This window comes from Lissotriton helveticus, chromosome 7 (genome assembly GCF_964261635.1).
Source record: "Lissotriton helveticus chromosome 7, aLisHel1.1, whole genome shotgun sequence".
NCBI classification, from domain to species: Eukaryota; Metazoa; Chordata; class Amphibia; order Caudata; family Salamandridae; genus Lissotriton; species Lissotriton helveticus.
The window spans coordinates 1,613,192,625-1,613,218,296 of NC_136068.1; the positions used below are offsets into that span (position 1 = coordinate 1,613,192,625).

At 43.0% G+C, this 25,672-nt stretch overlaps 1 protein-coding gene across 3 annotated transcripts in view; it reads left to right on the forward strand.

Moving 5' to 3' along the window:
* Window positions 1–25,672, forward strand: part of IRF3 (interferon regulatory factor 3) — a 251,590-nt gene that overhangs the window by 214,695 nt on the left and 11,223 nt on the right. For all 3 annotated transcript variants that reach the window (XM_078655266.1, XM_078655267.1, XM_078655268.1), the window contains one exon: window positions 15,795–16,163. In XM_078655266.1, coding sequence (XP_078511392.1) covers window positions 15,795–16,163 — 369 coding nt within the window. The remainder of the gene's footprint in view (window positions 1–15,794; window positions 16,164–25,672) is intronic.

Below are 25,672 nucleotides of genomic sequence, written 5' to 3' on the forward strand. Positions count from 1 at the left end.
AATGACACCAAAAGGAACCAATTTAAAGTAATTTAAAAAAAAAATTTAAAAAAAATTTAAACAAATTTCAAACCAATTCAAAATAATTAGATTTGAACAGTAATTTTAAAAGACAAAGATGTTACCCACACAATGAGTTTCTGTTGTACATTTATTGCATTTCAAAACAGGATTGATCCTAATACAGTATACAAATTATTAAAAAAACATGATTATACATTTCATAAAAACAATTTAAAACTTAGAATCACAAGTCGACGCGGCGTTTCGGTATTCTTTATGTCTACCTTCTTCAGGACTGATTCTTGGATCAGGTGGGACAAGTCTCCCCACTGGACACAGTTTACTTCAGTTTTGAACCAAAGAGCAAAAAAATTGCTCTTTGCGGCTCGGACCAAACCGGCTGAAGGACGTATTAAGAGACTACCAGGAAACAGGAGCAGGGAGGCCGAATCCGATACTAAAGAACGGACTTCACATCCATAACGGATTGACTAGGAAACAACATACCCTTGGAATTGCACCAGTCATCCAATCATTAATGGGTCATTGATGAAACCCATTGCTGAGAATACGGTGGCTCCTCCTGGTAGTTCAAGACCAAGCCAAATCTCCTTGAAAACCAGGGTCATTGATGAAACCCATTGCGGAGAATACGGTGGCTTCTCCTGGTAGTTCAAGACCAAGCCAATTTTCCTTGAAAACCAGTGACAGTACAACTGAGAAATAGAACCCAGCAATAAGCCCAAGGTTCAAAACTGAAGTAAACTGTGTCCAGTGGGGAGACTTGTCCCACCTGATCCAAGAATCAGTCCTGAAGAAGGTAGACATAAAGAATACCGAAACGCCGCGTCGACTTGTGATTCTAAGTTTTAAATTGTTTTTATGAAATGTATAATCATGTTTTTTTAATAATTTGTATACTGTATTAAGATCAATCCTGTTTTGAAATGCAATAAATGTACAACAGAAACTCATTGTGTGGGTAACATCTTTGTCTTTTAAAATTACTGTTCAAATCTAATTATTTTGAATTGGTTTGAATTTTTTTTTTAATTTAAAAAAAAAATTTTTTTTTAATTACTTTAAATTGGTTCCTTTTGGTGTCATTCAGTCTCGTAGAAGTCTTATGCTTATGTTTGAATTAAATGTATAGTTTTAAATATGTTGTTCACTAAAGTCTTGGGAATATAGACACACAGGAACGTTAACAAACAAACTCTGCCCCTTTTAGTTGAAGTACGCTATAAGAAATTGGATTTCAAATCCTGTAACTTTACCTTTCCCGCCGAAATTACGGCATGCTGGCTTTTGAGTAAAATACTCAATTTGTGTGTTTCTTTGTGTGGGGACGCCCTTGTCCTTTTTAGATTCACTTGTATATACCTCTGGCATAGTCTATCTGGGCGATTATTGGGTTGATGGTTCCTTGTATTCTCCGAGAGAAACGTAGATAGGGGTAAACTTGACATAGACATCTCATCATGTAAAGGGTTGTTTTCACTTTCACAACTTCATTCTTTACTAGATGTGATGCCTTATGAGTTGAGACAAGCTCTTTTTGCCAGAAGGTGAATGGCTGCGGGGTGGCACATTTGCCTCATGCAGATGGCTTAGTTTTTGGCTTGAGATGATTTATTAGTATCCTATTGTGTGGGAATTGGCTGATGTCAGAGGAACAGGGCCTCCTTAGGTCGAGCTGGTGTAAGCAGCGCAAAGTGCTGCTGGTCCAGCGAAGCCTCTATTGTTATCCACTTGCTGGGAAAGTAGGACAGGGGATGGGCCTGCGCAGGGCCGTCGGCGATTTCAGCATGTGTTGGCGCACGTACAGCCACGCGCCGTGCACATCTCCTGTCCCAGTTCCAGAGCAAGTCAGCTTCTCGCAATCGCACGCGCACACACCCACACGCACACACACGCACACGCACAGCCACACACACGTGCACACACACACGCACAGCTGCGCACACACACACACACACACACCCCTCCCCCCCACTCACCGGGCTCTTTTCTTGCTGCGCTGCTACAGGCTCCGTCACTCCGCCGCATCACCTGGCTCAAGCGCGGCTCTACCTCAGGCATGGGAGCCCTGTGTCAACACTGCTCCCGTCACTCCTGTTGATGGGCGGAAGTCCCGCCCCACGACAGGCGTGACGCTCCCGAACTTCCGGTTTTCGGCCAGCGGTAAAACATAACTGCTCTTGTTTTTTATTCCTGACGACTGTGTTGACGTATGTTTATTTACTGTTCTTTACCACCTTGTTTTTATAACGATCCCCGGGACACAGTTGTAAGTGGTGTTACCAGCAGGAATTATTGTGATATAAAATGTTTTAAATGCCAAAGGATAAAAAGGTGAAGTTGACTTGGTCAGGTTCTGAACTCGCGATCTGCAGATCATACCAGATGTCAGATGCCAATACTCAATTTGCTGAGTCATCTTGTCGGGGAGAAGTTTTATTTAAGTGTGAAGTAAGCGAAGTCCCCGGTAGTGACCTGTCTGGACTCCTGCATAAGCAGTTGTTGAAAACAGAACACAGCCAAGGAGTTAACAATACTTAAACCAGGCAGATGATTGCTATGCGAGTTTACGGTCACCATTTTAAAAGTGTTTTAATCCTTGAGTTATCACGATCTGGGTACATCGCAAATTTGTGTACTTTTTTATTGTGCCACAAAACAATGCCGGGTTTGAGTTATCTTTCAGTTATTACTATTAACATTTTTTGCTATGGAAGCACTTGTTGTTTGCAACAGTCCTTACAAGGCTCATTATAAAAGCTTGATCTGTAGGGTCCGCTGGGTATAGAAAGTGGAAGCGAAACATCTTGCAGAGTATATGTATAGCATCTCTAGCTCAATTCTATGGTCTGCTTTTTTAATCAGGAATAGGTGGCAAGGGTTGGTTGGTTGGAAGTGCGAGTTGCAGTAAGAAAGGAATTGACACATGAAATATAAACGAAGTGAAAGAAGTAACGTGATTTATTTCTTGACTGTTTATTTTATCGCTACAGACAGCTTCACCTGCCTTTTGCAGATAGCACTGCATGGATGTTTACATTCGGTCAGCCCTTGCTTATAATTGTGTGGCTTTCATATCTATCTCATTCCGTAGCGCTTTATTTTACAACTTTCCTTCCTGTTCTTTTGTTCGTCCCACCTCTGAAGCATTTCTTCTTTGCCCTGCCTTTTGATTTACTGAGTGTTATCCTTCCACTGCTGACATCTTATTATTTTTCTTTTTTCCTTACTTTCGTTGTTCAGTTATTACTCCAAGAGTGCATGTCTTGCTTCTTTCTTAGGTTCTGCGTAAACCTTACAGCACACTCATGCTTATTCACTTGCCTCCCACAACCTCCGCCACCCCATTTCTCTTCTCTGCCCTACTTCAGAATGTTCAATAATGAGCAGTGCTGCAGCTTGGTGTGGAGCTCCCTTTAAAAAAAATTTTTAAAGTATTTTTTCCATTATAGCATGAACACAACAACATTATATATGTAACTTCACGGCTGACAGATCAGGTCAAACTCTGTATCCAGAATTGCAGTGCCTAGCAGGTGCCTATGTATCTTAATAAGGCTATTTCCTGTCCCCTCTTGACTTACAAACTATAACCCAGGCCGAGCGGAGAAGATACTTCCTTCCAGAAACGTATTGCAACCATCTCTTACTTTAACACTACCCCAAAAGTTATTCAAGGTCCCTCCTTACGTCCCTCCATGGACCCCATATTTCATTACGTTTTTGGGGCATCCTCACTCTTTATACCAGTTCCCCTGCCTGCATGCACCAGTCCATATCAGACTCCCACCATAACTCCAACGTCTGAACGGAAGTGCATCCCCACGATCTAATTATATCCTTTCTAGCCACCATCATAGCCTCATTATAAAAATGGAGTGCATATTTGGCTGTGGGTCTGCCACCGTCTCCCTCTCCCTGATAACTAGAGCCACTAGTTGAAGGGTACATTCTGTGGATTCTCTCAATGGTCATAACTATTCTTCTCCTCGCTCGCGTTCAATATCCCTGTCCCCATGGACAACTCCAGGCCCTTTGTAATATTTCCAGTTAGACCAAGCAAAACCTGGCCCTTATGGCCACCTCTCTTAGATATTTACAAGCTTCTCCCCAGTCTGCATCCTCTAACCTCCCCAGGTCTTGTTTCCGTTTCTCTCTCAACTTAGAGAAAGTTTTGACTATCATTAAGTAGGGAATTATAGATCTTCAGAACTGCATATTTGTTGAAGGGTGCTCCCAGAATTCTTTATTCTAGTGGGGTTTCTTCTGCCAAATAAGGTAGCAGCTCTTTGTGGTGAAGAATATGGTTCACCTGTTGATGGCGCAAGTCCAGGTTCTCCGCCAGCTCAAATTGTTCTCGTAACACAGTGAATGATACCATCCCGTACTCATTCCATACGTCCCCAACCCTAGATATACCCATGAGATACATTCCGGTGGTCCAGTGTATGTTCTGATCTCTGATCTCTCCTCACTCTATCTATCTATCTATCTATCTATCTATCTATCTATCTATCTATCTATCTATCTACCTATCTATCTATCTATCGCCCTCACTCTATCTATCGCCCTCACTCTATCTATCTATCGCCATCACTCTATCTATCTGTCTATCTATCTATCTATCGATCGCCCTCACTCTATCGCCCTCCCTCTATCTATCTATCTCCCTCTATCTATCTATCTCCCTCCCTCTATCTATCGCCCTCCCTCTATCTATCGCCCTCACTCTATCTATCTATCGCATCACCACAGCATCACTCATGGGCACCACAACATCACTATGCTCTACCACAGCATCACTGAACACCACAGCATCACTCGTCGCCACCACAACATCACTCAGCGCCACCACAACATCACTCAGCGCCACCACAGCATCAATCTGTGCAACCATTCAACAACAACTGGTTAAATATGTTCTCTCAATGTTTCAAGCTTTATTACAAATGTCACAAAAAGATGTTAATATTTCACTTCTGTTCTTGGATTTTCGTCACAATAAAATACACTGAACATAATCTTCACAAAAGTTATTTACAAAAATTTAAGCTATTGCCATTATAAATTACAATAACTTTTATTTAAGTATTAATTATTAGAAAAAAATAAAAGCCATTGTTATTTATAATATCAATACATCTAAGTCATGTAAATACAACACATATTGCATTACAAATGCTACAGGTGTCACATTTGCGAAAGTTGAAACTATTGGCATTGTAAATGACATAGCTATTAATTTTGCTATTTTCAAACCCAACACATAAATAAAAAATTTGTCATTTACAATACCAATAGCTCAAACTTTCCTAATGCAAGACCTATTGCATTGCAAATACTTGGGGTTTTTTTTGCCGTAGGGCTGCACAGCAGGCCTTGCTGCTGCGCTGCCCTACGTCACAAAGTAAAGGGCAGGCATGCACAGTTTCTGTTGGATACGGCGCATTCCTGTCCTTTTCCCCTGTGCCGGCGCACAATGGGCTGTCGTGCACCAACGCAGGCACCTTTGCAGCATGGTGCCAGGGTGCCTGCGTTCCGGGTATGATTATTTAGGTGCAGGAAGGGAAACCTTCCTGCACAAAAACAATCACACAAGGCTTTTGCCTCTATCTATGTATGCTGCAGAATGAGGAAGACCGAGGAGAAATAAAGACTTTCTCCTCGTTGTGCCTCCAGGCATATGTTTTTGGTGCTGCCTCAGACTTACGATTTCTCAGAAATCCTGGGGCAGTCTAAAAGCAGTTTTCTACGTGAAAGGGGCACATTTGAGGCCATGAAAAACCACGTAACGTGGCTTTACGTGGCTTTACGTGGCTTTATATAAATACCAGTGGCACAATGCGCCACCGGAATGCAAAAAAAGTGACGTTCTGGCGGCTCAAAAGTGTTGGAAGGGCCTCATAAATGAGGAGAGAGAGGAGGTGTGCTCCGTGAGAGGGCTGAGGTAGACACTGGAAAGGAGGGGCCGATGCTGGTTCATTGAAGTAGTCTGTCTATTATGGGGAAATGAGCAGAGCAGAAGTAGGCAGTGATAAAATGAGAGACCAGTTTGTGAAGAAGTAGGCAAACCAGCCAAGCTCAGCGGCTTGTATCCCTATCGAACAAGCCACCGGAGCGGCGTATGGGAGTGGGCCATATCAAAAGCAGTGGCAAGGTGCAAGACCAGACTTGCCACTACTCCATTTGAGTCCACAGCATTCTTGATGTACTCTCGTTTCACAGCTGGTGTAGGTGACATGTTGGGTGGAATTTTGTTTGACTGTCAGAGAGGAGATTGTTTTCTTCTGTGAATGTTGATAATTGTTCGCAGAAAGCACTTTATGTATGTTTGCCTGGGAAAGGACCATTTCGAATTGGGAGGATAAGAGTTGGAAGGCACAAACTGTCTGCATTTTTCTTTTAGCATGTGTTTCATGTAGGCAGTTGTGAGCACATCAAGGTGTCGTGTATTTCTATAGGTTCTGAATCGATCCCCCTATTCCTGACCCTATTCTGGTTAAACTTACTAGCTAGTTAACTAACAGTCAGCCCATGAGGCAAGTAATCCCCCATGATGCAGATACCGTTATCTGACGCAGTCACACTACGGCACAGGAACGTGTTATCTGATTAGGTCATAACGCTTGAGATCTAATTAGACAAGCGACATTCCTCCAGCCCCTGATAAGGCATACGACGTTCTCATAACAAATCAAACCTATGACAACCTGGATAATCCGTGCGGCCATTGTTTTGATTTCACAGAGAACTTTAGTAAAGAATGTGCTAACGAGCAAGTCGTATGACATCTTTATTGACGTACCTATGTCCATCCTTACGTCAATCCCGGCACCTTTAAGGTATAAATATTGCCGACCTTGCCCTATGCAAAACACACGCGTGGTGACAAGACGGAGCAGCCATACTTGCCGAAGCAGAGAGCAGAAGCAGACCCCGCAGGCAGCAGCCCCGCCTTCCTGACGCGCTGAGAGACGCGCTGCTATCTCAAGCCGAGAGACCCAGCACCGGCGCTTCCGGGTAGCCCTCGCAGGCAGCCTGGAATATCGAGAGCAGAGAAAGAGATACCATTCCTCATTCATCCTAAATTCCAGGTACAGAACTGAATAACCCCTCCTAGAGAATTCTTTAGTTATTTACTTGGCAAAAACAAACTTAACTTAAACTGTAACTTTCTATTCCCGCCCACGCATTAGACTTAGGTCAGGTACACAGGGTAGGCGTATTTAGAAACACCAGTTGAGTGCGTTTAGTCAAATGTATATGTGTATGTAAATATATTTTAATCATTTTAAACATCATATGGCTCAGAAACCATATCAATGTTTTTACAGTATTATTTTATACTATTGCTTCTAATGTATGCACTTTACTTAACTATAAGTATTGCAATAATATCGATCCATTTCTCTTGTACGAGAAAAGAGACTGATCAATAAATAACATCTTTTATTGAACACGCCCGTCTCTTCCTTTTCTCTACATTCTGATGAGACTAAGAATGCACGTACTGACTGAGTAAAATAATTGCCTTGTGCTCACACGACTCTTGAGATTGACTCTTGATTAGGGGAGAGCAAAGTTGTCATGTTCTATGGTTGTCAGAAACTAAATCCCTTCTTGTCTAATCAGGGAAGTTAATCCTTCCTTGAACATTCGAGAAAGTTTCTAGCGAACTCTGAGCTTAGCTGGCAAACCCAAAAATTAAGTCTAGTATCGACAGTAGTAGACCTAGTTAACGTCTGGCCTAGGCCTTTACTGCGGTAGGTACTATTCCAATGCGCAGAGCCTATTGGGAAAATAGGAGCTACACTACAAAGGTCTAGTTCCAGGGTTCTGTGAAGCAGTGTTTGTGCCTGTAATGGTTTTAAGATGCAGTGTATGAAGTGTTTGCAGTTATGTGGATGCAGTATGTGATGTTCTTTTGGCCATGCATTGCTGCTGGGTGTGCTGATGATGTTCTATATTGAGCACAGTTTTGTTTTCTTGGGTGTGTGTGGGGGGATGTGTGTGCATTCTTGTGTGTGTGTGTGTGTGGGTGAGTGTGAGTGTGCGCGCACACACCAGGTAATGATGTACATGACCACTAACATCAGTGTTAGCTGTTGAGCAGTGTAAAGTAGCCATCCCTTTTCACAGAGAAGGTTATCCTACTGCAGTGACACTCACCCTCCATCGCTTCCTGTGTGGCTGGTAATTACCTGGCAATGCCAAACTTCTCTTTGGCTCTGTCTGGGACAACTCTGCATCAACACGTTGGCCATTTCCAAGTGTTCTAAGCTTTGGCCCTTTGCTACAGAAAGACCGGTACAAAAACAGAGGTTAAATACCCTCAAAAACAGAGGTCAAAGAATGAATGTCCATTTCGCCCTTACAACAGAAGAAGTTTAGAATTTAAAAATGCATCAATGTAATTGGCTCATGCTTTCTACCTGCACCTAGAATGTATTATACAAAGTGGCACTATAGGAAATCCCTGTTTACTTTACTTGAGTTGGGACCCTGGCCAATGCCGTTTTCCAATAGTTCGCCGTAGCCCATTGATATACTTCTGTCAAGTTGACTGAGATTTTGTGTACCAAAAAATATTAAACTGAGGAGCTCGAAAGTCTTACACGTCACTGACTGCAGCCCAAAAGAATAAATGGAACATCTAGCACATTCATGTTATAACAATATGTGGAGTCATATCTCAGCCCCAGAAGATGCTGGCATATTTTGGTTTTCTCTAAACATCATGTTTGAGGCATATGAGCTGCAGATTCTACACTTTGCATTAGATCGCCACCTGGTGTTGGGCTCGGATGATTGCATGTTTTTGTCGTCTTGGAAGAAGTCTTTGTAGTCATGAGATAGGTCACTCCTCCCTTGGACGATAGTGCACATGGGCATCGGCTCCATCCTTAGATTGTTTTTTTCCGCCACTGGGTTCGGATGAAACTTTTCCGCTCCGGTTCTAAATCTACTTTTCAAGTACTTCGACACGTAAAATTTTCTTCAAACTTCACCAAACAACTTTCGATACCAATAAACATCGACTAGACTTCTTCAGCTCGATTCCGGTCGTTAACGCGGGCCGTTGGGCCTACCCACGCCGTGAGGCCTACACCTCATGGAAAGGACGCCATTCAAAAGATGCCCCGAATGTGGAGCAAAATTTCCACACAGTGACCATCATGAGGTCTGTAACCTGTGCTTATCACCAGACCACGACGAATCCAGCTGCACAGCCTGTACATCCTTTTGATCGAAAAAGACCATTCGGGATCGGAGGGCCCGTCGCCGCGACATGCAGAGATCAGCGCCGGAATCAGTAGATATCTTCGACGAAGGTCCATTTGTCCCATAAGAAGATTCCGAGGATCTCCAAATCGTATCCGAGGCAGATGACTCCGATGACTCCATACCTACGGGTCAATGCTTGAGTACCACTGCCCCTACCCCAGCCCAAACACCAAAATCGAAGTCAAAGGTCAACACTCCACCTGCGGGGCCCAGTCGAGACCAAAAAAACACTTTGAAAGCCCCGCCATCGAAAATAATGAAGCCTTCCGGTAGCTCCATACCGAGCAAACCGCATGTGCCGATACCACCTGCTCCCTCGGTACCGAAACAAAAAGAAGTCCTGGTTCCAAAAGACACTCCGAAACCGTCGACTCCGAGAGACAAAGCGGCTCCGAAAACAACAAAGCCTTTTTCTGATGCCCCGAAAACAGCTTCCACTCCGAAGCCGATACCCTTGATGCCGAAACAAACAAAGCCTGCTTCCGATCCTTCCAAGTACAGGAAACAAGCTTCGGCTCCAAAGACAATACCTTCGGTGCCAAAATCTACGCCAAAGGACTCAACATCCGCTCCTAAGGCTAAAGACAAGCAACAAACCAGTTCGGAACCGAAAAGATGGGCGCCGAAGGCTGTGCCTCAAGAAGAGGAGCTTTTCCCACCACATCCTTTACAAAAAAGGATCTACATTGATCCAGAAACAGGACGTGTTTCTACCACACCACACAGGAAGAGGAAGTCAGATACAGCACCTACACCTCCAGTGCCTGTCAAGAAGAAGGACTCTGCCACATCTCCTATGCAACCTTCTTCTCCTGTATCTCCTTCTCCTGCTCTTCCTTTAAACATTTCACCTCAAAATTCTCCTACTCATTCTCCACAACATACACCTCCTCAGGATGTTGATGATGATGAGTATAGCATGGGGGGCAGGAGACCCAGATGACCCTTTTCCCTCCCCAACAGGATCACCAGACTGGCAGTATCCAAACCCACAGGATGTACCAGATATTCCTGACCCACATATATATCCATCTAAACCTTCTCCTCCAGAAGACATTATTGATTTTGGACACTTAATTAGTAGGGCTGCCATCTATCACAATGTCACCATGCATTCAGATGGGGCAGAGGAAGATTTTTTACTGGACACTTTTGAACACTCCCACAAATCTGTGCAAATACTGCCAATGATTAACGGAGTCATTAAACATGCACCAGAAGTGTTTAAAGATCCTGTAAGAGCTAGAATCATAAACCCAAGGTTAGAGAAAAATACAGAGCAGCTCCTGGGCATCCTGCCTACCCTTAGACTCCCTAGTAGTTTCAAAAGCTAGGAAAAGAGCAAATTCCCAAACATCAGGTGAAGCACCACCTCCTGATAAAGAATCAAAGATCATAGATGCTTCAGGAAGAAGAATAGCTGCCCAGCTAGCAATACATGGCGCATCGCTAACACGCAGGCCCTCCTCGCAAGATACAACAGGGCTCACTATGATCAGCTAGAGAAGCTCCTACAACACCTACCTGACCAATATAAGGCACAAGCAGATGACCTCATACAAGAGGGTAAGCTTATATCAAATGCCACCATTAAATGCGCACTAGATGTAGTAGACACTGCATGCAGAGCAATAAACACCAGTGTCCTCCTTAGACGTCACGCGTGGCTACGCATTTCAGGATTTAAACAAGAGGTACAAACTACTATATTAAATCAACCATTCAACCAGCAGCAATTGTTTGGTCTAGAGGTAGACACAGCACTTGAAAAAAGACACTGACACAGCCAAGTCTATGGGAGCTATGCACTCCACCCAAGCAAGAGGTTCCTTTCGTCGCTCCTTCTACAGTGGAGGCTCCAAACAAGCTGGAGCAGACAATTTAGCTTCCTATAAATCAAATACACAAACATCCTCTAATAAAGGATACTTTAGAGGAGGCTACAGAGGCAACAACAACAAGGGAAGAGGTCGATGAAATACCAATAATCAAACCTCTCCCAACACAAAACAGTGACTTCCTTCTGCTCCCCCAACAGCATTCCACTCCTGTAGGGGGCAGACTAACACGGTTCCTACCTGTCTGGAATTCCATCACAACAGAGAAGTGGGTAAGACAAATTATCCAGTATGGTTACTGCCTAGAGCTTACAGCTACCCCTCCACATATACCACCCAGACAGCGTCCAATGTCCACAGAACATCTAACGCTGCTCCAACAAGAGGTTCTCTCATTGCTGCAAAAAGATGAAACTTCAAGGAACAGGGGTTTACTCACTCTATTTCCTAATACCCAAAAAGGACGGAACACTAAGACCAATTCTAGACCTAAGGCCTCTAAATCTGTATATACACTCGGATCATTTTCACATGATCACTTTACAACAAGTGCTCCCATTGTTGCAACAAGGCGATTTCCTAACCACACTAGACCTCAAGGACGCCTACTTCCACATTCCCATACATCCTTCTCACAGGAAGTATCTCAGATTTGTACTAGAAGGACAACACTATCAGTTCAAAGTCATTCCATTTGGGGTCACAACTGCAACACAAGTGTTCACAAAGTGCTTAGCAGTAGTAGCAGCACATCTCAGAAGACAACATATCCACGTCTTCCCATACTTAGACGATTGGCTCATAAAAGCCAAGTCATTCAATCAGTGTGTCCAACACACATCTCAAACAAATTCAAACACTGCACGACTTGGGGATTACAATCAACTACACCAAGTCACATCTCCAGCCCTCTCACGTACATCAATACCTAGAGGCTACCATAAACACCAATACAGCTCTAGGTAATCCCAGTCCAGCCAGGATACAGAGCATTCAAGCCTTGGTTACAAAGTTTCAAAACCAACGCTCTCTCCCAGCCAGAGTGTTCATGCAACTAAAAGGCATGATGGCATCTTGCATTTTTATTGTACCATATGCAAGACTGCAAATGCGCCCATTGCAGGAATGTGTAGCACATCAGTGGAATCAGGCACAAGGACAACTAACAGACCTGGTGTTGGTGGACAGCCGCACACAACGCTCTCTGCAGTCGTGGAACACCAAAAACTTTTGTCCAAAGGGCGGCCGTTCCTCGAGCCAGTTCCACAGATAGTACTGACAACAGATGCATCCCTGATAGGATGGGGAGCCCATCTGCTCCACCACACAACTCAGGTAAGATGGACCGCTCAACATAAGGTGCTTCACATCAATCACCTAGAGTTGCTGGCAATTTTCCTAGCACTGAAGTCCTTCCAAGTGCACATACGGAACAAAGCTGTCTTAATCCGGACGGACAACATGACAGCCATGTACTACATACAAAAACAAGGAGGCACACATTCCCTGCAGCTGTCCCACCTCGCACAAAACATTTGGAGATGGGCCATTCCACAAAAGATATATCTGCTTGCAGAACACCTTCCAGGAGTTCACAATCAGATAGCCGATCTGTTAAGTCGACAGACACAACAGATTCACGAATGGGAACTACATCTGCAAGTTCTTCAACCATTCTTTCACAAGTGGGGTCATCTAGACATAGACCTGTTTGCCTCACACGAAAACGCAAAATACCCAACCTTCGCCGCCAGGTTTCCATACCCGTTGTCCAAGGACAATGCGATATGGATGAACTGGTCAGGCAGATTTGCATACGCTTTACCGCCAATCCCACTAATACCACTAGTGGTACGCAAGCTCAGACAACAGTCTCTCAAACTAATCCTGGTAGCTCCCACATGGGCACGCCAACCGTGGTTCACCACACTTCTAGAATTCTCTCTAGTTCCACACCAAAAACTGTCTCTAACACCATCTATGCTAACGCAGAACCATGGAGACATCAGGCATCCAGATCCAAGTCAACTGAATCTGGCAATCTGGATCCTGAAGTCTTAGCATTTGGTTGGCCTAACGGCTAGGGCACTCGACCTCGGACCTGGGGATCTGGGTTCGAGTCTCGGTAACGACGCCAAAAACCTCCTGTGATTCTGGGCAAATCACTTAATCTCCCCGTGCCTAAAATGAATACGTGTCCTCATGTAACGTAACTGGTGCTATGTAAAGCGCTCTGATACCTGATTCAGTTTGGGTCTAGTTCGCGCTATATAAAACTCTGCAAAAAAAAAAAAACTGCCACCAGACTGTATGAATATCATTAAAGAAGCCAGAAGACCTACTACTAGAGCTTGTTATGCTGCTAAATGGAAAAGATTTGCCATTTACTGCACTAATAATCAAATTGATCCTTTGGATGCTTCCATCCAAAACATTATATGTTACCTTCTCCATTTACAGAGATGTAATCTGGCATATTCATCTATACTCTTACATCTTGAAGCCATTGCGGTATATCTACAAAACAGACAACATATGTCGTTGTTTAGAGTACCAGCAATAAAAGCTTTTATGGAAGGATTAAAAATAATTATTCCTCCTAGGTTACCACCCTCTCCAGTGTGGAACCTAAACATTGTGCTTACCAGGTTTATGGGACCCCCTTTTGAACCTTTACACAAATGTGAACTGAAATTTCTCACATGGAAAACTGCTTTCCTCATTGCTATTACCTCTCTTAGAAGAGTTAGTGAGATTCAAGCTTTTACTATTCAAGAACCATTCTTACAATTACACAGTAACAAAGTGGTTCTAAGGACTAATCCTAAATTCCTTCCTAAAGTAATTACTCCTTTTCATCTAACCAATCTGTAAAGTTACCAGTGTTTTTTCAAAACCCACACTCTGTAGCAGAGAGAGCTCTACACACACTAGATATCAAAAGAGCTCTTCTCTATTACATCGATAGGACCAAATCCTTTCGCAAAACAAAGCAACTATTTGTAGCTTTCTCTCCACCACATAAAGGCAACCCCATTTCTAAATCAGGAATTGCAAGGTGGATTGTTAAATGTATACAAATATGCTATCACAAGGCAAAACGCACATTCACAGTTCCTCCTAAGAGCGCACTCCACACGCAAACTAGGAGCCTCCATTGCTTTCTTAGTGAACATTCCCCTAGAAGACATCAGCAACATGGTCTACAACACACACCTTCACTAAACTTTATTGTGTTGATGTGCAAGCCAAGCAGCAATCTGCAGTAGGCCAAGCTGTTCTCAAAACTCTCTTTCAAACTACAGCAACGGACATAGGTGACCACCTCTAGGGGAGACACTGCTGCACAATCGATGCAAAGTGTAGAATCTGCAGCTCATATGCCTCGAACGGAAAATGCTACTTACCAGTATGCATCTGTTCTTGGCATGTAGAGCTGCAGATTTCTACACGCCCTCCCGTCTCCCCGGGACTTGTATCTGTTCCAGTTTTATCTTAATTAGATATACAAGCATGGACATCCTTTCTTTCTTTCTACTAACTCCATCATTTCCCATCATGGCGAAAAACAATCTACGGATGGAGCCGATGCCCATGCTCACTATCGTCCAAGGGAGGCGTCACCTATCTCGTGACTACAAAGACTTCTTCCAAGACGACAACAACATGCAATCATCCAAGCCCAACACTAGGTGACGATCTAATGCAAAGTGTAGAAATCTGCAGCTCTACATGCCAAGAACAGATGCATACTGGTAAGGAGCATTTTCCATATATTTACCTGTTCTTTTTTTTTTTTTTTTTTTTTTTTTTTTACTTGCCTGTGTTTAAAAGTCCAATTTGCCTTTAACGATAAAGAACAAAGCCACTGTCTGGACAAGGAGTTTGAGTATTATCTATATTGTCATAGTCTATCTAATTTTGGAACACCGGTGGTAGGTATTGGCTGGTGGTGATGTAGTGTGTCAGTGTTTGCATCTCATTTCATTATATGTGCAGTTCATGGGTGGCGTGTGTCAGTCTGATGCATATCTGATCATGTTTTGCATTGTATGAGCATTGATTGCTGGTCATGTGCTTCTATGTGTAAGGCAGTGCTTGCTATGTGATGAAGTGTGTGAAGCTTTCTTTGTCTGATGGATTGTGTTAGAACTGGGAACACAATGCAATATATTGCACTTTTGTAGTCGCAATTAAGCGTGTGGAGTGTTGCTAGTCATGTACTTCAAGGTTTGAGGCTATATTGGCATGTAATATATTGTCATGTCTAATACTCTTGTAATGCAGTTTTTGAAGTTTTGCAGATCATGAAAAGTAATGTAAGATACTGGGAATGTGAGGAAGTATGCGACATGTTGCTTCTTTGATGTAGTGTGTGAGTATTTACAGGTCATGTGCTGTAGTCTGAGGTTTTGCTGACCATAGTGCACTGTGTTAAGAGTTTGCTGGCAATGTTGAATAATGTTTTTAGTAGTTTTCTGTGAGTGTGAAGGGTCCTGCTAGTCTTGAGACAGTGTGAAGTTCAGTCATTTCTTTTATCCTTGCAAGTAGTGCATGGGGTTTTGCAAGTCATTTGAGGGTCAGTGTAATTGTATTTTTACTGCATTGTAACCCTGCATCAGATGAGGATGTGTTGTTTTTCTTCAGCAACAGACTTTGAGGTGAAAGTGTTTTACCGCGGTGTCCTGGTCCTGACCACCATGGTGCGGAACCCAAGGGGTTTTCGACTAACATCTCACCTAGTCCCCAGGCCCCGAGAGGATCTCGAGGACATTGTGCTTCCTGAACCCTCGCCATGGATAAGGGACCCGGAAGTGGCTAGGATGATCAACACTGTGCTACGGAGCCTAGTGCCGGGGCTGCTGCTGGAGGTGAAAGGTGGCAACATCTGCGGAATGAGGCTGGGCAAGTGCAAAGGCTTCTGGACCATGACCCAGAATCCCCAGCCGGGCGAACTCCAGGAGGTGCTGAAGGAGGAGTACACAGTCTTGTACACAACACAGCAGTTTGTGACAGGTACAGGCTCCTCTGTTGTGTTTCTGTTTGCCAGACAGTCTCTGACCTGCTTCTGTCTTCTGTGTCTATCCCATCACCTCAGCCTCTTGAGTCTACTTCACTGAGGTGACTTTGTATCACACTAAACCATCTCTTTTTGATAAAATTCTGCCAGCACTTGAACTGCTATGCCTAGTGTATCTACCTTCATTCCCTTGTAGCAAATGTACCTTTTGTAACCAATACCAGGTCCACTATCTGATCTTTTGGCTAAGTAACCGCTATTGCTCGTGCATCAACTAAGTACCATATTTTCCAGCCTTCTCTAACCAGGCACTTCAACACTGGTATACCACTGTGGTAAATAAAACTTCCGGTGTCTTCCAAGCCTAGGACTGAGTTATTTATTCATCTATGCATTACGTAGCGCTCTCCTCTCTGAGTTGTAAAGGCTCTGTGCATGAAAATGAACAAAGTTGAACTTCCTATTACACAGAACACTGTAGGTCATTAATAAAGGCAGATTAACAATAAGGAGAGCGGTGCAAGTCCAGAATGAACAGAGGTGTTAACATAGGTAGTTTAGTGTTAAGCAAAGGTTGCTCAGGTGTTAAGTTGGTAATGTAGTAGATAGCATCAGAGATTAAAGGAAACCGGGAAAGACAGGGGAAGGTCAAGAAATATAGTAGAATAGGAGAGAGGAAATATATAAGGAAACACATAAAGGTAGAGTACAGAAATGGTGGGTAGCCTGAGAAAGATTGGACAGACAAGTGAGAGAGGGTCGAGAAAGGAGTCAACAGATAATATACAATAGTGTGAAAAATAGTAAGGGGTATTTCATTAGTAATTACACAGCAGATTTTAGCTTCAGTATCGATCAAGTAGGAAGCTTTTCAGATGTTTCTGAGGATTAGGAGGGATTTGGAGAGTCTGATGGTTACAGACAAGGAGCTCCATAATAAGGTTGATGCTCTTGAGAAAGACTGTGTTGCTGCTGCTCTTCTTACGTAGTTTCAAGGGAGACATTCTGTGGCTTCTCAGGATTTTGTGGCTGTTGGATCTTTTGACGGAAGAAAGTATAATAAAATGTTGTATGTGTAGTGCATGCACTTTTAAACTCAATTCTTGCTTGGAAAGCCAGTGAGGGTCTCTTAGGCTTGGAATGTGATGACTTTTTTGATGTTGAGATGACCCTGGATTCAAGTGAATCACTGGTTTGATGAGAAATTGGGCTCGTCTGAGAAGTATGCACATCTAGGGGACCACATGTATTTCACACGGCCCTCTGTATAGTCTTATTTTTTTCAGTACCTTTGGAAGTCTCTTTCCGTTGTTTCATATGGTTTTGTCGTTAGTGCTCAGTCACACCTCATCACTTTTTGCAATGTACTTTTTTGCTAAATTGTAAAGAGCAGCATTTAACCCATGAGTCAAACTTACTTTTTCATTTTTTTTGGGAATTTGGATTGAGGAACTATCTTTCTGTATGTCTCAGATACGGTCTAAAGAGTAAGACGTGGAGTGTGGGACTGGCAGACAAAACTATCTTACTTCCTCTCTTTGCCAGAAAAGAGCCAGAACTATCCGGCTAATTCTCCATGGTGAAATTCACTGTATTAGTAAGAGCGTTAAAGTCATGCTTTGGCAACTCCAAACTTAGGATGGTTCGGATGGTTCGGAGACTAGTGATTGAACTGGTAGTATAATTCTATGTACCTCGTATTTTAGTGACAGATGAAAATCAGCTCCATAGTGTGAGTGCTTGGAAAAAAGGATATCCACCACTATTAAACTGGGCCTCTCACATTGCAGATATGGTGAGAAAGGAATGACCTCGCAGTATCGAATGGCCTCTCCTCACTGCCTGTGATGAGAGCGGAGCAGGTCTCCGTTCCAAATTTTTTGCTTCAAAAATTGGATTGTCACTGCATTTCAATGATGATGATTATTTGTTAACTCGTTGTTATGTTTGAAAGTTGTAGAAGTGTGTTGAGGATGTTTAAAGGTTTGCCAGAGTGAAACACCATTTGGGTGGAAGATAGACTTTTGAAAAGCAAGAGCACTTTAGATGTCAGTGATGTCTTAGAATGCCTTTAAGTGATTTCCAAGCACGGTCAGATATGCTTGTGGACACTGTGCTTTGAGGTGGCACACCAGGATTATTGAAGTGATGGAGAATGCACCATAATTGAGCAAAAACAAGTTGTAGTTGTCTACGACAGCGCCTTATACTTCAGCCAGGCATTAAACCATTTTGATCATGGTGTACCGGGGAGGAAATGCCTTGGTGTAGTCTATTAGTGAAAATTTGTGTTGTGATTTTGGCTTCAGAATTGATAAGGGATATCGGGCTGTAAAAGGAGTATTGCTCTCGGGCATTTCCAGTTTTAATGAGATCCGATGACTGCACCTCTCAGGTCCGTTGATAGAAAGCCTGATTGTGCAGCCTCTGCTAATACCTCTGAAATGGGATGTCAGCCTTATTTAAGCCAGAGCTTCCAAAGCCAACAGAGATAGAAAATGTATAATCAAATGCACATTTACCCCCATGGGATCCAAACTGCTTTTGTTGTACCAACACTCTCATCTTTCACAGAAAGCAGAATATCTCTTATAGGTAGAACTGGGCCAAGTTTGCCTAATGAAAAACATAGCTTGGAGTGAAATCCGTGGTACTTCCCAACGTTGCCCGAAACTTTCCGTGGCATGAGTGTCAGCTGATCTGTCATTATTAAGGGGTGTAGTTCTCCTGTTGGATCCTTGAGAATCTCTGGATGTGTAGATCCCAAAACAGTAATGGAAACCACGGTTGTGCTCTCCAAATTGGAGTCACTAGATGCAGGTCCACTTTCTACCTCCTCGCTTGAGCCACTAGTCAAGGGTTCATGGAAAACGAGGGGAATGCGTACAGGAGTTTTGCACATTTGTTGCCTTCGCTAGCGGATATGGCCTCCAACTGACAAACTCCTGGAGTTGTCTTTCAAGTGAGGTGCGAAAAGGCCTATTGTGCATGGACGCCGCTTTTGCTGTACCGCCTTAAACAATTGTGGATGCTACTGCATTCCTTTGGCTCGGAATGTATTCACCATTACTGAAATCCTGTGCTGAAGGCAACAGTGCCCAAATTATTTTGCTGTTAAAGAAAAAAGGGGTAACCCTGTGTCCCTCAGAACCTGAGTAATTAATGGTTAAACAAAAGAATGGTTTTGTTGGGTAAGACACGTTACTTTGACACTGCTAATTAATGCAATCAAGGTTCAATGCTCTCTGGTACACACATATAATGAGAAATAAATGCTCAAGCAATATACAAATAAAGGATGTGAGATCAAGAGGTTATTTAGTGCAATTTATATCAGAATTCATTCATGTTTCGTCTGAATTACTTCATTCAATGATAACATTTAATGCATGATAAGACCGTTAAAAAACAGGTGCAGTTAAGTGACATTTGGTGAAAAGTGCTCAATATGTGAAAAAATATACAGTGGAATGGAATTTCCTATATACAAATATATACAAGTATTTCATTAGCCAGATGCTGATTTACAACCGAGGATTCCTAGTGTTTCTATTGGGATCCTGGTGGTTCTGGACCTATGACAAGCGTCGATGTTTCGACCCTCATGCGCCCCAGTTGGTGGTCGCGGCGGGTCTTTTTCAAGACAGGTGTCTTTGAAGGAAGTAATTCAGTAGAAACATGAATGAATTCTGATATAAATTCCACGAAATAACCTCTTGATCTCACAACCTTTATTTGTATATTGCTTGAGCATTTATTTCTCATTATATGTGTGTACCAGAGAGCATTGAACCTTGATTGCATTAATTATCAGTGTCAAAGTAATGTGTCTTACCCAACAGAACCATTCAAATTATTTTGCTGCCTGGGCTAGCATCCTTGACCTCGTGCTTCCTGACATGTTGATATATCAAACAGCTGAGATGTTATACATCCGGAGTTGCAAATGGACAGAAGGGAGGGATCCTCTTAGATAGGTTTAAATACCCATTAAGAGGCAGTGTTCCTGTTACTTGAAAAAGGAAATTCACCCACATATTTCTATGTGGCATGCTTCATCATTGAGTCCTCTCCCAGTGAGATGGTCTGTCACTGAGTGGGGTCAACCCTGCTCTTAGGAGGAGCTCTTTGATCTATATTACAAATGCAGGACTGAGAACTGTTAGGTGTCTAACAGAATAATATATATTTTTATAACTAGGAGACTCCCTAAGAAGGTTAAAACCCACAAAGGGTGTACAAAAAAGGGAGTGTCAATGGTCCCTTTGTCAATAGGTCAACATGCTTCAGCTCTTCTCTTAGCCACAAATGATCTATCAGCACATCAGGAGCCTGACACTGTCTTTATTTTTATTTTTAATCTCTATATTTTAGACATACCACCTTTTTGTGTTAATTCATGTCACCAAGCTCTAGTTACTCTCATGATGCTGTGAAATCCCTGTTTTTAAATCAAAAGAATTAACACATTGGTGGTTACAATAAGGTTTACCCCTCCCCATGTTCAGGAAGTGCTGCAATGCACACTGTTTTACTTGTGATGTATCTAGTAACTAGGTGTGGGCGGAACTCGCGGAGTTGTGTTCCATGGAATTCCGCAGTCACCTAAAAACTCTGCGGGATTCCGGGGAGTTCCAGGCGTGGTGGAATTCCGGTCTGCCGTTCTATTACCTCAGTGACATTTGCTCCTAGTCCTCTTAAGCATTTACTGGGATGTAGTGCACATCTTCCATGTGTACTGACAGACAGTAACTCACCCAGGAATCCTTGCTATTCTGGCCTCGGTTGCTCAAGTTCCGTTCTTTAATGATGGCTCGACCAAGCTCGCTCACTGCTGCCTTTTTCTTCCCCCTGCGCAGTCCGCAATTACTTGAATCCTAGTAAACACACAGAGAGAGGAGGATTGGAAGTAGCTCTAAATATTACATGCCTTCTGTGAAGACCGTCATTCAGGAGGTGTCACAAAGCTTTATGTGGCATATAGCCAGAGCCATTTTGAAATGATATACAGCTGGGACAAACACACATTCAAAATGTGAAGTGCACTATTGTGGGTTTTTTGTATGAATTCAGGAGCCTAAATGCCTTTAACTAGAAGAGGCAGTGCTTCCAAAATAAGGCTAACCACTTGTGGCAGACGCACCCGTCCCCCTTCCCTCCCTACTCATATAAATAATAGAATTTCAGTAGTTAGGAACTTAGGGGGGTTGTTATGATGGCGTGCGGATTGCCACCGCCTGACCGGCAGTGGAGATCCGCATGCCATAACTCTCCGCTCGACTGCCAATTACCCCCTCCAAATTACCATGGCTCGGGGGTATCGCGGCAGACGGAAAGATCGTCCGCCGCTTTTCCGCCAGCAGGCAATCGTCACGATTGCCTGCCGGGCGGAAAAGGCCCACAATATGGTTGCGGTGCCTTACAGGCACGGCCATCCATATTATGATATGTGCAGTGGACATCCCTTTCCATGGCGGAGACTCTGCCATGGAAAGGCATGCAGAGATTGACGTCTGTGGTACCCCCCTTGACTGCCATACACAAGGTGGTGGGCGGTGCTGTAAACAGCACCCGCTGCAATGTTAAAGGTGCACAACATGCACCTTTAACATTGCAGCGGGTGCTGTTTACAGCACTGCCCGCCGCAATGTTAAAGGCAAAAATGCGCCCGCCGGTGGGGCGGGCGCATCCTAATTTGCCTTGTGGGACCACCGCACCTCTGGCGGTCGGTCCCATTTTCCGTTATCCGCCCGCCATCGTAATAGTGCCCTTAATATTTCTGACTGCCAGAGACAAATCAAACACAAGGAGATGATTGACGGAGTGCTGAAACTTTTCAGACACTCACCCCCTGTCACAGATCTAGGTTGAATCCATCCTCGTTTTTTAGCTCACTTCGCTAACTCAGTTCAGATCCAGCCATATGCAAATCAGTCTTGACCCTGTTCCGTGTGGGAATCGTCCAGCCCGAACTGCCAAGCCGGATCTTTCCTGGACCGGAAACAAGCATCCTGGGACCGGTTCAGGGTAACACCCCTCATCAGCCAGGATAGCTGGAATTCAGTGGCAAAGTGATCAAGGGACCCACGTCTGGGCATATCCTGCCAACTTAGGTCAAACAAAGCAAACACAAGGATATGATGGATGGCATACTGAAACTACACATCCCCAATCACAGATCTGGGTTGAACCCATCGTCGTTCTTTAGCTAACTTTGCCACCCCAGTTCAGACCCAGCCATATGTTAATCAGTCTTGATTTATCCCCACTAGAATCTGTTTTAGAATCTGGCAGACTTTGGACTTTTGCCTACTGCTCAGTCAGTGGTACTGCCAGGCAGAAAATATATATTTTTGTTCAGAGCTTTTGAAGATTCTAGAGAAAAGGGACACAATCAATCAATCAACAGAATTTGTTTAGCGTGCTACTCACCCGTTAGGGTCTCAAGGCGCTGAGGGGGGGGGGGGGTTCGCTACTGCTCGAACAGCCAGGTCTTGAGTTGTTTCCTGAAGGAGAGATGGATTCAGTAGTGCTCAGATTGTGAGCTATGAGCAAACCAAATGTATTTATGTACAGTTTACGTGTGACAGTAAGGTTCTTGTTAGACCCCATAGGAGATTACGGGCGGGCAGCCTACAAGACAAACGCATAAGAAGAGGATTGAAGAGATTTGTGTCGTCTTTGAAAGAGACAACCGCAATTTTGCTGTCCTACGTACTTCGTCAAAAGGCTAACCAAGCCATGCTCGTGTCTCTTTTCATTTCCTGGTTTCCACGTCCGAAGTCACTGCGTAAAGCGTGAGGTGGTGTCCGTATGCTTAGCTGTACCTTTTTTGGCTTGTTGTCATTGTTATATTATACAGGTTATAAAAGCTTATTAGTTGTGTAATGTTTTAGATTAATAGAAAACTTCCTCTCGTTGTCATCACAAATATATATGGATACTCCTATAAACTGGTATTGTGGTTTCCACCCCTATTCAGAAGGCCTACACACGGGTCACATTTGCAATGTAAACATTGTAATGCTAAGCTTCAGTCTGCAATATGAGGAACACTCCATCAACAAAGTGACTAAGAATGTCCTTATATGTTCAGAAATGAAATTTCATAATTTAATCCTGCGACATCAGTACATAGTCTGTATATCGATCTTTATTCTCTTTCATAAACGATCCTGAGAAAATTTGTATTTGCATCTTGTGTCTTAATTTGTTCCAGTACAGCCCACTTGAAATCATCCACTATGTATCCTACACTAATATAGTGACATTTTTGTAGTAATTCTCTTGCATCTGAGGTTGCTCCTATGTTCACCAATGCGTTGCTTTACTTTCCTGCTGGTCATCCCTGTATATCTTAAGTTGCAGGGATGTGTAAAGAGATAAACCACATGTTGAATTATAACTGACATGTCTGTTTACCCATATTGCCAGATCTCCTGTTTTTAATACTTTGTTATTGTGCATACACTGCATTTCCCTCACTGGTAGTGACTGCTAATATTTGATCAACTGGATAGAGGGGTTCTGTTCTGAGTCTTAAGTATGCACTATCCCTGGTGTGCACTAAGATATTGATAATGTTCCTTGACCTTTAGTGTACAATCAGAGGTTACTTGAAACTCATTTTGCCAGTATTTAGGATATGCCAGTGTTTGTTGGTCAGTTTCTTGATTTGATTTGATTGGATAAGACTGAATAGGTAGCGACACACCAATAGTTGTCTTTCCTCATTTTTCATGTATGTTCAAACAATGCCTCCCTAATGTTGTTCTTCGCCCTCCTGAAGGATTTGTGTATTATTTCTTCAGGATATCCCCTTTGCCTTAATTTGTTGCTCAGCTCATTGGCCTGTGTTTTTTAAATCTTCCATCTTGCTGCAGTATCTACTGTCTAAGAAATTGTCCAAAGGGTAGATTTTCTCATAGAGGGTGCAGGTAGAAGCAGTCGAAACTGAGAAGATCGTTCTTATCAGTAGGTTTTTGGCATATGTCCATCCGTGGGGTTCTTTTGTCGTGGATGATTTTACAATCCAGAAAAGTTAATGTTATATTATACTTTAAGTACATAAACTTCAAATACTCATTTTATGTGTTGATCCATTCCACAGATTCCATCTCCTTCCCCTAGTCTGCCTTTCAAATTATCAACACATCGTGGATGTATCTTCTCCCAAGTTCTATATAATTCCTGTGTGTATTTCTTTGGGTCATGATTTTCATTTGTTCAAAATGGTGAACATAAAGGTATGTGATGCTTGGGACAAAGGTGCTGCCCATTGATGTACTGTCTACTTGTAGGTGCACAGACCCTACAAATGCAAATAAACATTTTTCAAAGCTAATCTCCTGGATATTAAAACAAAATGGCTAGAGTTGTTGTGGGGCCCGTCCTCAGAAAACAGTAGATCCTCCAAAACCTTCAGAGCTTCATACTGGGGGTAAACTCTTGTAGAGACTTTTGATGTCTTACCCAGTGATGAGGTTATTCTCTGGGTTGTAATAAATGTCTTCAAGTAGTCTCAAATCTTTCGTGGATTTGATGTAAGAAGGACTCTTCTTGACAATGGGCTGGAGGAAGTGGTCGCTAAATTTTGACAGCGGTTCTATGATTGGAATAAATTCAGACACAGTGGGTCTACCAGCTATCGGGGTCCCGTTATTTTGTATTTTTGGTACGGTGTAATAGGCTGGGAAAATCTGCTTCCTTCCTGGGTATCCATCTGTTGATCTCAGCCTCCTCAGGTAGGTTGTTGATATCACTCTTTAGGGATTCTGTAGGATCTTAGATCAATTTCATATAGTTTTGTGAGCTATTCTTCTCTATAGTAAATTATTTTCTGCTGTATGACTATGGCACCCTCTTTTGGTCTGCTGTTTTTTTTTACCAATTTGTCGTCATCTCTTGTGGGATCTTATGGCATTCTTGTCCTTATGGCTCAGTTTCTGGAGTGTGCATATCTTTGACAGATCAATGGTTTCTGGGTCCTTTATTACTGCCTGCTCAAAGATCAGTATTTCCACCAGTATTGTATTACTAGATGGAATAAACTTTTACTTCTTCCTTAAACTGGAATCATGTTCTTCCTTGTCCCCTCTTTTGTCTGAAAATCATGCCTTGAATTACAGTTTTTGGAGGAACTCTGCTAGTTCACATCTGGTCCTTGGAAGTCAGTACAAATCCTAATCCATTGTTTAATAGATTTATTTGGTCTTCAGTCATGACTTTGTAACGTGCTGTCCCCTTGGGTTGCATCATGTGCCATGTTCCTTGTATTCATTTATAAGGTCCGGCCTTCCCATTGTACTTTGAGTTCCATTCTGTTTTTTGCTTCTTCCTCTTCCCCAGCCTCATCCTAAAAAAAGGAATCTATTCCTGTGTGCCAGGAAACCTTGATTGAACTTAGGAGGGTACTGGCTGTGCCACCCATAGAATGGTAGGCTAGGCTGTACTTGAAATGGAGGGGGTTAGGTTGGACATGGCACCTGTTTGGGCATCATTCTTG